Source organism: Mandrillus leucophaeus, unplaced genomic scaffold (genome assembly GCF_000951045.1).
Source record: "Mandrillus leucophaeus isolate KB7577 unplaced genomic scaffold, Mleu.le_1.0 Scaffold185, whole genome shotgun sequence".
Taxonomy (NCBI): Eukaryota; Metazoa; Chordata; class Mammalia; order Primates; family Cercopithecidae; genus Mandrillus; species Mandrillus leucophaeus.
The window spans coordinates 1,248,325-1,261,146 of record NW_012101865.1 but is presented as its reverse complement, the minus strand read 5'-3'; the positions used below and the strand labels follow the sequence as shown (position 1 = coordinate 1,261,146).

General features: G+C 37.4%; 1 protein-coding gene across 2 annotated transcripts in view; it reads left to right on the top strand.

Moving 5' to 3' along the window:
* STPG1 (sperm-tail PG-rich repeat containing 1) overlaps positions 1-12,822 on the top strand; it is a 62,898-nt gene that overhangs the window by 15,795 nt on the left and 34,281 nt on the right. For both annotated transcript variants that reach the window (XM_011977866.1, XM_011977867.1), the window contains exon 2: positions 3,326-3,463. In XM_011977866.1, coding sequence (XP_011833256.1) covers positions 3,394-3,463 — 70 coding nt within the window. In that variant the 5' untranslated portion in view covers positions 3,326-3,393. The remainder of the gene's footprint in view (positions 1-3,325; positions 3,464-12,822) is intronic.

Sequence of the window (12,822 nt, the reverse complement as noted above, 5' to 3'; positions counted from 1 at the left end):
AGGAATGAAGTAGGGACATTACTACAGAATCTGCAGATATTGAAAGGATGATAAATAACTTTATGCCAGTAAGTTTCATGACAGATGAAATGGAAACATTTTCTTGAAATATACAAATTACCAAAGCTCAGTTAAGAAGAAATAGATAATCTGAAGAGCCTGTATCTATTAAGTTAATGAACTTTATCGTTAAAAATCTTCCCACAAAGAAAACTCCAGGCCCAGACGGCTTCACTTGTAAATTTAAGGAAGAACTAACATAAATTTTATACAAACTGTGCCAGAAATTAAAAGAGAAAAAAAACACCTTCCAACTCATTTCATGAAGCAAGCATTACCCTGATGCCCAAATCAAAGACATTTTTAAAATGAAAAAGAAAGCTACAGATTAATAGCCCTCGTGAACACAGATGCAAAAATCTTTAACAGAATTTTAGCAAATTGAATCCTTCAGTATATAAAATATATGATAATATCTTATGACCAGATAGCATTTATTCCAGGAACACTAGGTTGTTTTAACATTTGAAAATCAATCAATGTAATTCAATTAATATATTCACAGAGAACGATTATATGATCATCTCCATAGATGCAGAAAAAGTATTTGATAAAATTGATCACCTATTCCTGTTAAAAACTCTTAGGAAACTAAGATTAGAAGTGATAACAAGGTTTTATTAAAAAAAACTACAACTAACAAACTAACATTGTACTTAATGCCGAAAGACTGAATGCTTTCCCACTCAAGCCAGTAACAAGACAAAGATATCCACTATTGTCACTTCTGTTCAACATTGTACTGGATGCCCTAGTCATTGCACTATTACAATAAAAAGAAATAATAGGCATACAAATTAGAAAGGAAGAAATAAAACATTTTTTCATATATGACATGATTATATATGTAGAAATTCCTAATTGACAAAAAAGCTACTAGAACTAAAAAAAAAAAAGTTTAGCAAGGTTGCAGGATACAGTATCAATATATATAAATTACTTAAATTTCTGTACACCAGCAATAAACAGTTAGAAATTTAAAAAATTTTAAGACCATTTTTATGACATAAAAATATGAAATACTTAGGAATCAGTTTAAGAAAATATGTGCAATATTTGTACACTGATAACTGTAAAATATTGCTGAGAAATTAAATAATATCTAAATAAATGGAGAGTATACCATATTAATGGAATATAACACTCAACAAAGTTAAGATGTAAATTCTCCCTAAATTGTTCTATAGATTCAATGCAATCTCAATCAAAATCCAGGGAGGTTTTTTTTTGTTTTTTGTTTTGTTTTTTTTTTTTAAGCAGAAATTGACCTGTAAGTTATATGGTAAAAGGACTAGCACAAGAGCGAATATAGTCAAAATAATTTCGAAAAATAAGACAAAGTTGGAACTACCTGATTTTAAAACTTATTCTAAAGCAAGATCGTGTGCTGTTGGTATAAGGATATACACAGAGGTCAAAAGATCAGAATAGAGAATCTAGAAATAGCACTATATATATCTAAATAAACACATACACACCCAGTAGATTTTTGATGAATGTGCCAAGATAATTCAGTGAAAAAAGGATATTCTTTTTAGCAGATGGTGCTGGATTAATTGAATCTCCAAATGTGATAAAATGAACCTGACCCTTACCTTAATACCGTATACAAAATTTAATTCAAAATGGATCCTAGGCCTAAATGTAAGAGCTAAAACTATACAACTTCTAAAAGAAAATGTAGGAGAAAATATTTGTGACCTAGGCAAAGGTTGCTTAGATCTGACAAAAGAAATCTTAAAACCTTAAAAGAAAATTTTGACAAATTTGATCAAAATTTTAAAATTTGCATTCAAAAGATAATGTTAAGAAAATAAAAAGGCAGACATCAGCTGGGGAGCAAATATTTTCAAAACATATATGGTAAAAGGCTTGTATCCAGAATGTATTAACTTTTACAACTCAGTAATAACCCAATGAAATCCAATCGTTTTTGGTTTTTGTGGTTTTTTTTTTTTTTTTTTTTTTTTTTGGAGATAGGCTCTTGCTCTGCTGTCCAGTCTGGAGTGCAGTGGCGCTATCATGGCTCAGTGCAGCCTTGATTTCCTGGGCTTAAGCAATTCTCCCACCTCAGCCTCCAGAGTAGCTGGGACTACAGGCTGGCTAATTTTTTATTTTTTGTAGAGACGGGGTCTCACTATGTTGCTTACGCTAGTCTCGAACTCCTCGCTTCAAGCAATCCTCCTGCTTCAGCCTCCCAAAGTGTTGTGATTACAGGTGTGAGCCACCATGCCTAGCCCCAATTTTTTTGTTTTAAAGGCAGAAGATTTGAATGCACTTCACTAAGGAAGATAAATAAGCACATGAAAATGACACTGAGATACCACTGTAAAATCACTAGAATGTCTAAAATTAACAAGATTGAGCAAACACATGTTGGTGAAATGTAGAACAATTGGAACAAAGTACTGATCTATGCAACAATATGGAATAATTTCAAAAGCATTACACTAAGTGAAAAAAGACACAAAAGAATGTCTACTCTATGATTGTACTTGTGTGACATTGTAGAAAGGCAACAATTGTGACAGCAGAGCCGTGGTTGCCAGAGCAGTGGTTGGGAGGGTACTGACTGCAAAGGGACACAGGGAGCTCAGCATCATAGATAGATTAATATCTTAATAGTGGTGGTATTTAACTCGACTGTAAACATTTGCCAAAACTTGGAATTGTACAACTAACGCTGATTAATTTTATTTGTATATACATTGTATCTCAGTAAAGCGAAATTTAAATAAAAATAGGCCAGGCGTGGTGGCTCACACCCGTAATCTTAGCACTTTGGGAGGCAGAGGCAGGCAGATCACCTGAGGTCAGGAGTTTGAGACCAGCCTGGACAACATAGTGAAACCCCGTCTCTACTAAAAATACAAATTACAGGTGGTGGGCGCCTGTAATCCCAGCTACTCAGGAGGCTAAGGCAGGAGAATCACTTGAACCCGGAGGGGGAGCGGAGGCGGAGGTTGCAGTGAGCCAAGATCACGCCGTTACACTCCAGCCTGGGTGACAAGAGCGAAACTCCGAATCAAAAAATAACAATAAAAGCCAAGCCTTCGGTAGTTCTGTCAGCAACATCAGCACTGACTGCTTCTGCAGTTCCTACTGCTGGTGGCACAGTGTGCTTGGGGCTTTGGGTCACTGGACTTGGTAGATCTCAGCCGGCACCCATACCATTTCTGTGTACCCTGTAGATAGCACAGAACCCATTTGCAATAATTAACCAATGTGAAATGATCTCTACAAATGCTGTGTTTTGCTGTTTCAGGTGCTTAGGAGAACATGCAGTAGAGCTTTTCATCAAACAAATGGAACACGTCATAGTATTTTGCTAACATGGACAACTCTGCACAGAAAAATGAACTCACTGGCAAACATCCCAGACGTGCCATTGAAGTACAGAAAGGTATACGTGTCTTTGCAGGGAGGAGATAGCTCCTGACATATGCTTATTTTAGTACATAAGAGCAAATTTGGGGGGAATAGTAAATCCTGGGTTATATCCACAGGGCCATCCTTATAGGCATATCAGATAGATGATTTTAGGCCCTGCTGTTTCAAGTGTGATGATTAGAAGAAACTGTGAGAAGAAAGGATGAGAGAAGAAGGAGGAAGCCTCTTTAAAAATAAAAAACAAATAAACAAAACCCAGACTTGTTATTTCCATGTATCTGGTAAGAATCTCTATCCTCAAATTTAGATATGTAAGATATCTTTTTTTATTTCCTGGAACCCAACTTGACGTATGACTGCAAACCCCCATTCTGCTGGGTTGTTGGAAAGGATAACTCCAGCCATTATCAGCATAAATCCTATCTCCCTCACGGCTGTTTGAAGTTTGGAACTTTCCCAATAGTTAGTGTAATCCCGGGAGGCTGGGTTGGGGAGGGGAGGAATACTCAGATCATTGGTCGACCATCCACATTGGTGAGATCCCCAGTGTCCCAGCTCACGTGCTCCCTTTGGTTTTGCTAGTTTTCTGGCAAACTAGTGTTCTGGTTTGTTCGTGTATTGTGGGCCATACCTGTGGTTTAGGAATTATTGCTGAGACTGGAAACATCATTGTGAGTCCTCCTAGGCTCTAGCGCTTTTTCTTTCAAGGCTATGATCACCTCCCTGGTGGGCTTCCAGAGTCACTGCTGGTCTCAAATCCAGAGGAATCTCTCTCTCTTCCTCCCATCCTCTGATTTTGCACTTTCTTTTTCTTCAATATTTCTTTAAATTGAAGCATAAGTATACATTCAGGAAAAGCGCACAAATCCTAATTGTATAGCTTAATGAATATTCACAAAGAAGACACCACCTGTGCAATTACTTCTCAGACCAAGAGAGAATGTCAGTAGCATCTCAAAAGCCCTTGTCCCTTCTCAGATATGATCTCCCTTCCCCACAAAAGTAAACACTACGATTATCCTGACTTCTCACATCATTAACAACTTTAGTTTGTTTTTGAACATTATGTAAATGTGAGTCATACAATATGAACTCTTTTCTCTCAGGCTTTTTTCACTTATGTTTCACAGATTTAACTTCATGTTGTTTTATCTTATGTATCAGTAATTTGTTCATTTATTACTCTTGTTTGAATATATCACAATTTATTTATCTATTCTACTACTGAAGGACATTTAGGTTGTTTCCAGTTTGGGGCTATTATGAATAAAAACTTCTGTAACTATTCTTGTGCTTGTCTTGTGGGACACATATTTATGTATTTCATGGGTCTGTACCCGAGGAGTGGAACCGCTGGGTCATAGGGTATGTTTAGGGTAAGCTTAGTTGATATTGCCAAACAGTTTTCCAAAGTAGGTGTGCCAATTTTACCTCCTTCTAAGCAATATATGTGAATTCCGCCTGCTCCAAATCCTCACCAACATTTTAAGCTCATAATAGTTTTAATTTGCATTGCCTTAGATCAATGAGATTGAGCACTTCTTCATGTTGACTGGCCTTTTGGATATTCTCTTTGGAGAAGTGACTGTTCAACTTTTTTGCCCATTTTCTTCTGATGGGTTTTTCTTTTTCTTTCTTTCTTTCTTTTTTTTTGTATATTTATAGGAGTTCTTTAAACCATTCTGTCCTTATTTATAGGGGTTCTTTAACTATTCTAGAAACAAGTCATTTGTTAGCTATAGGTAAATGTCTTCCCCTATCCTAGGACTTTCCTTTCCACTCTCTTAACAATGTGCTAAGAAACGGAAACTCTTGATTTTAATATATCCCAATTTATCAATCTCTTTATGTTTAGTGTATATGTCTATTCTATTAATACTTAAGAAATCTTTGCCCATCCCAAGATAGTTTCTTCTAGAAACTCTGTTACTTTACCTTTTACATTTAGATCTACAATTCACTTGAAATTGTTTTTGTATGAGGAAGACACCCAAGTCTGTTGTTTTCCATGTTGACCCAGCACCACTTATTGAAAGGCTGCTCATTCTCTACTACTCTGTATTGCTGTTGCTATCTTTGTCATAAATCAAGCGTCCAGGCATATGTAGCTCTGCTTCTGGATTATTTATTCTGTTCAAATATCATACTGTCCTAGTTACTGTAACTTTATAATAACTCTTTAGTAGCATAAGCCCTTCAACTTTGTGCTTCTTTGTTTATGCTGGCTATTCTTGACCCCAGTGCATTTCCACATAAATTTATTTTACTTTTTTATTTTTAATTTTTATGGATATGTAATAGTTATACATATTTATGGTGCACATGTGATATTTTGATACAAGCATACAATGTGTAATGATCAAATCAGGGTAGCTATAAAAATTTTACAATCAGCTTATTAATGTCTTAAAAAAATCTCTACTCTCATTCTAATTTGGATTACATTGATTCTAGAAATCAATTTAAGGATAATTTACATCTTTACAATAAATATTAACTTCTCTAATCCATGTATAGATCCTTTTAAGTTACCTTAAATTGTTCTCAATGTTTTAGAGTTTTCTTTGTAGAAGTCTTACATATCTTCGTTATATCTATTCTAGGCATTTGATTTTTATGCTGTTATAAATGGTAATTTTAAATTTTATTTTAAATTGTTTGTTGCTGGTATACAAAAATATTAATTGATTTTTGTATATTGACCTTGATTCTGGCGACTTCACTAAATCCAACTATTACCTCTTATAGGGTATCCATAGATTCTTTTGCAATTTCCCCATATTCAATCTTGTCATCTGTGAAAATGACAACTTTATTTCTTCCTTTCTCATCCATATATTTTATATTTTATGTATTTTTAATATATTTTATGTAGGCATTTGTATTGGCTAGAGACCTTCAGTACAGTGCTGAATAGCAGGATGATAGCAGTTGTACTAGTTTCACTCCCTATCTCGAGGGTGAGCTTTTAATATTTCACAATTTGGTATCATGTTTGCTATAGGCTTTTGTTATAGACACCTTTTATCAGATTAACAAAGTTTGCTCCTATTCCTAGTTTGCTAGAGTTTTTCTTTTAATCATCAAAGGATATTAGATTTTATGAAAAGCTTTTTCTGTATCTACTAAACAGTTACTTCACCAAAAAAAAAAGATATACAGAGGGAAAATAGCATATGAAGGAATGCTCAGCATCATTAGTCATTAGGGAAATGCAAATTAAAACCACAATGAGATACCATTACATACCTAATTGGATGCCTGAGATTAAAAAGACTTCCCATTGCTGATGAGAATGTGAAGTCATGGAAATTTTCATGCACTAATAGTGGGGATGTACGAAAGTACAATGACTGTGAAAAATAGTTTAGCAGTTTTTTAAAAAGTTAAACATCTGATCTAGTCATTCCACTCCTAGGCATTTACCCCACAAAATGAAAGCTTATCTCCATTTAAAGACTTGTAGATAAAATGCTCATAGCAGTTTTATTTGTAATACCCCAAAACTGGCAACAACTCAAATTTACATCACCAACGAATAAACATCATGTTTTTATACAACGGAATACTACTCAACAATAAAAAGCAATGGAGTATTGATATATCAGCAACAGAGATGAATCTCTTAGTAATTACGGTGAGTGAAAGAAGCCAGATAAAAAGAGTACCTGTTACAGGTATATGATTTTTTTTTTTTAAATCTATTGAGATACTCATTTGGTTTTTCTTTTTTAGTTCGTTAATATGATGAATTATATTGATTTTCAAATGTTAAGCTATTTTGGCATTACTGGGGTTGGTCATGATGTATTATCTTTTTATATATTGTGTGATTCGATTTGCTAAAATTTTTCTAAGAATTTATGTATTTACATATATGAGGGCTCTTGATCCCTAGTGATCTTTTTCCCTCTTGTAATGACACCATATAGTTTTGGTATCAGGTAGTGGTTGTCTCATTGAATGAGTTTGGAAATGTCTTTTCCTCTTCAGTTTTCTGGGACAGCTTGTATGGAATTGATAGGTGGAGTGTTCTATAAATGCCAATTAGGTCAGGTTAGGTAATAGTTTTGTTCAAGTTTCATATATCTTTACTGATCTATTTACTTGTTTAAATTATTGAGGGAGATGTTTTGAAATCTCTGACTATAATTTTGAAATTTTCTATTTTTCTTGCAGTTTTATCAGTTTCTGCTTCTTATATTTTCTATCTCTTTTTATTGGGTACATCAGCATTTAGGACTGTTAGGTTCTCTTGAGGAGCTGACCCCTCATAATGATCCCATTATGAAATGACTGTCTTTAATGCAGGTAATATTTTTTGCTCTGAAATCTACTTTATCTGATAATATCTATCTTTTGCTTAGTGTTAGCATAATAAATCTTTTTCCATTATTTTACTTTTAACTTATTTCTGGGTTGATATTTAAAGTATGTTTCTCGGAGGTAACATATAGTTGGGTCTTTCTTTCTTATGCAATCTGAGAATCTCTGTTTTTTAATTGGGATATTTAGAGTATTTATGTTTAATGTGATTATTGGTATATAAGTTTGTCTGTCATCTTGTGACGTGCTTTCTATTTGTCCCATCTGTTCTTTATTTACCTTTTTTCTGTCTCTTGTGTTATTTTTAATGCTTCAATTTTATCTCATTTGTTAGCCTATTAGGAATAACTCTTTGTAGTATTTTCCTGGTGGTTACCTTAAAGCAATGGTTGGCAAACTTTGCCCCTTGGACCAAATCTGACCCCCTGCCTATTTCTATTAATAAAGTTTTATTGGAACACGGCCACCCCAGTTTGTTTATGTATTATCTGTGGCCGCTCTTACTCCATAATGGCAGCACTGAATAGTTGCCACAGAGAATAAATAGACTGCAAAGACTAAAATATTTACTATCTGGCCGGGCATGGTGGCTCACACTTGCAATCCCAGAACTTTGGGAGGCTGAGGCAGGAGGATTGCTTAAGTCCAGGAGGTCAAGGCTGCAGTGAGCTATGACTGCACCACTGCACTCCAGCCTGGGCAACAGAATAAGACCCTGTCTCAAAATATAGATTAATTAGATAGATAGATAGATAGATAGATAGATAGATAGATAGATAGATAGATAGATAAATATAGATGGATAGACAGATATGTACTCTCTGGCCCTTAGAAAAAGTTTGTTGATCCCTACATACTTTAGAGTTCATAGTATATATCTTTTTGTTGTTGTTGTTCTTTTTTTTTTTTTTGAGACGGAGTCTTGCTCTGTCGCCCAGGCTGGAGTGCAGTGGCGCGATCTCAGCTCACCTGAGTAGCTGGGACTACAGGCTCCCGCCACAATGCCCAGCTAATTTTTTTGTATTTTTAATAGAGACGGGGTTTCACTGTGTTAGCCAGGATGGTCTCGATCTCCCGATCTCGTGATCCGCCCGCCTCAGCCTCCCAAAGTGCTGGGATTACAGGCGTGAGCCACCGCGCCTGACCTGTTTTCTTTTTTTTTTTTTTTTTTTTTTTTTTTGAGATCGAGTCTTGCTCTCTCAGGCTGGGGCGCAGTGGCACAATCTTGGCTCACCTAGGCCTCCCAGGTTCAAGCAATTCTCCTGACTCAGCCTCCTGAGTAGCTGGGATTACAGGCACCTGCCACCATGCCTGGCTAGTTTGGTGAGGAGGCCACCCAAAGTGCTGGATTACAGGCTACCACGCCCAGCCTATAATCATTACTTTTTAAATGTTTAAAACGTTATATTTAAATTATTCAATTTATACTCATAATTTTATGTTTTCTATTTACCCACATATTTACTATTTCCAGAGCTCTTCATTCCTTTATGTGATTCAGATTTCCAAGTGGTATTGTTTTCTTTGACTTGAAGGGCTTCCCTTAACATTTCTTGTAGCTCCCGTTTGCTGATGATTAATTCTTTCAATATTTATATATTTTTTAAAATTTTTATTCTGCTTTTGCTTTTGAAGATGTTTTTACTGGGTACAGGATTCTAGGGTGACAGGTTTTATTTTTATTTTTTTTCCTTTTAGTGCCTTAAGGGTGTTGTTTTCAACACTAATCTGCTGTCATTCTCATATTTGTTTCTTCACATGTGACATGTCTTTTTTCTCTGCCCAGTTTTAACATTTTCTTCTTGTCACTTTTTAAGCAATTTGATTATGGTTGGCCTACGGTGTCGTTTTCTTCATGTTTCTTGTATTTGACGTTAAGTGACTTTCTTGAATCTGTGAGTCAATAGTTTTTTTTTTTATCAAATTTGGAAAAATTTCAACCATTTTTTCTTGAACTATTTTTTTTCTGTTTCTTCTCTCCTCATATTTCTTTTTTTGAGAGCCTGATTACATATATATTAGGCTCCTCAAAGTTTCCATACAGCTCACTAATCCTTTTTCTTGTCCTTTTTCTGTGTTTTATTTTGTATAGTTTTATTTCTATATCTTCAAGTTTACTAATCTTCTTTTTCTCTTCTAATTTGCTATTCATCTCATCTAGTGTATTTTTAATCTCAGACATCTTGGTTTTCACATCTGAAAGTTTGATTTGGATCTTTTCATTGTATCTTCCATGTCTACTTAATATGTTCAGTCTTTTCTCTGGCTTCTTGAACATATGAAATACAGTTAGTATAGCAGTTACAGTGTTCTTCTCCACTAATTCTATCATCTGTATCATTTCCGAGTTGGTTTTGATTGTTTATTTTCTCCCCACTTTGAAGTATAGTTTGTCCTTCTTCCTCCTATTAATTTTTTTATCAATGCCAGGTATTTTGAATTTTACCTCTTAGGTGCTGTCTATTTGTGTAGTCCCATAAACATTCTTGTGCTTTGTTCTGAGATGCAGTTAAATTGTTTGGAAACAGTTTGATCTTTTCAGGTCTTGCTTTAAAGCTTTGTTAGCTGGAACCAGAGCAGTATTTAGTCTAGGGGTAATTTGGCCCTATTTCTGAGGCGAAATCCTCCTGCATACTCTGTGTTCCATGAATTAGAAGGTTTTCCTGCTGTGACTCATGAAAACAGGAGCTATTCCTGGCCCCGTGGAAGCCTCCGGGATTGCTCGCTTGAATTCTGCCGGGTGATTCCTTCTCAGCCCTGGGTAGTTTTCTCATGTGCATGTGTCGGTCAATACCCAGGAACTCACTCAGGGGACCCTGTTGCAGAACTCCATAGCTCTCCATCTGGGTAGCTGTCTCTTCTCCGGTACTCTGCTCTGTGAACTTAGCTGTCTTGGCCTTTCTGGACTCCCAGATCCATTTCCTCACCTCAGGAAGACCACGGGGCCCCATCTGGATCCCTTCTTCCTGTGCTGTGGTCTGGAGATTTCCTCCTGGCAGAAAGCTGGGGGCCATCTTATTGCCAACCTCATTTATTTTGCTTCTCTCAGGGATCCCTGTCCTTTGTTGCCTGATGTGCAGTGTCTTGATTGCTTTGTATATCTTGCCCATTTTTAACTTTTTTTTTCCCAGCTGGGAGGGCAAATCTAGTCCCGTTTCGGTTAGAAATAGGAATTTAGTCATCCAGAGTGTTTTTCAAAAATTCTACTTTTTTAATTGTTTCATCAAGAGGGCTGCTCTGACAAATGCCATTCTGTTATAGCCAGAAGCCTTGGATCTCCTTTCCAGTCAGGCAGAAACCTCTCCTTTCCCCAGGAGAACGTCCCTCCAGTAACCTTTTTAAAGCAACTCTCTTTCTTTACTGCCTCCTCTGCACACTCTCTCAGCTGTTCTATAGGCTTCGGTTTTTAGAAACAAAAGCCAGTAAGTCTTGCAGCTGCTTCTGCCTTTGGATTTGCTGTATAGCTCTCTTAAAGCAAACAAACCCAAAACACAGCCATTCATCTGCTTAAATGGGGAGGGGAGGAGAAGAATACATTTACTGTATATTGATATCCCCAAATATTTTCTACTTAAACATGTATTCAGCTTCTTTTACTTGCTTTGTCCTCCACCCAGGCAGATTAGGCTCAAGTGTCCCTCTCCCCATTGTATCAGTCATCTGTTTATTGAGCGCTTGCTAGAGGCCAGCTCAGGAAGAGGAAGCACAGTTCAGAGCTCAAGAGCCTGGGCTCATTAGGCAAATCATGTTCACACCCCACCTGTTCCCCTTAAGTGCTGGGTGATTTGGATGAATAACTGAATCCCTCTAAGCCTCAGTTTCCTCATCTGTGAAGCTGGTTCATGATTGTACCCCTCGAGGAGTCCCTATTGTCTTCAGGCTTCCCACTCTGAAAAGGAGTATTGGTTTATTTTAAAAGTCAGAGATGAAGAAATGAGCCTTACTGATAGTCTCCATACACACCACCCCCTGCTATGGCTAACGCATACTTTCTTCTTTCCTTCCCTTGACTGTTTTTCCCCATTTCTGCACGTATTTTCTCTCTGAGGGTTAGGATTCTGGTGTTAAAATAATTTGGCTTACTGTTGTGAACAGCCTACAGAGTCAGGATGCACCCTCCCACCCAAAATTTGGTTTGGATGTCAAGACTTATGGTGCCACACACATGCTCATCAAGAGTGTAGGAAAAGGCTTATCACCCACATAGTGAGGCCTTCTGAGGACAGCAGCACAGCCTTCCTAACCCGATCCAATGATGGCTTGAGAGAGCAGGGAAAGGAGCCTAACTTGGGGGTTTTCTTCTTCTTTTTTTTTTTTTTAGACGGAGTCTCGCTCTGTCGCCCAGGCTGGAGTGCAGTGGCCGGATTTCAGCTCACTGCAAGCTCCGCCTCCCGGGTTTACGCCATTCTCCGGCCTCAGCCTCCCGAGTAGCTGGGACTACAGGCGCCCGCCACCTCGCCCGGCTAGTTTTTGTATTTTTTAGTAGAGACGGGGTTTCACCGTGTTAGCCAGGATGGTCTCAATCTCCTGATCTCGTGATCCGCCCGTCTCGGCCTCCCAAAGTGCTGGGATTACAGGCTTGAGCCACCGGGCCCGGCCGACTTGGGGGTTTTCTTGTGGTTGGAAAGCGGGGCTGGACTGAGGGCAGGGGTTTGCATGGTCTGAACTTCCAGCTGCTGCCACAGGAGGGAGCACTGGGCTTTCTCATCCACTTGCCCAGTGTTGGGGCAGAAGGGAATGAGGGAGTGGTGAAGCTGAAGAGCTATCAGCCATCAAACATCAGGAAACTGGAGTCAGAGTCCGTTACACTTCCAGGTTAGAGTCCATAATCAACCTGCTATGCAGACGGATGCCGCCAAGTTCTAGCAGTTGTGGAAGTCTCAGCAGGAGGGGAGTTTATACATCAGACATGCATTTACACCTCACAACCTAGACAAATGAACTTTTAACTTCAGTTTCTGTAGATAAGCCCTTTCTGCCTTTTAACCCCATGTCTGCTCAAAGCAGAAACGAAAACCTATGCCTGTCTTGCACAGTACCCTGGAA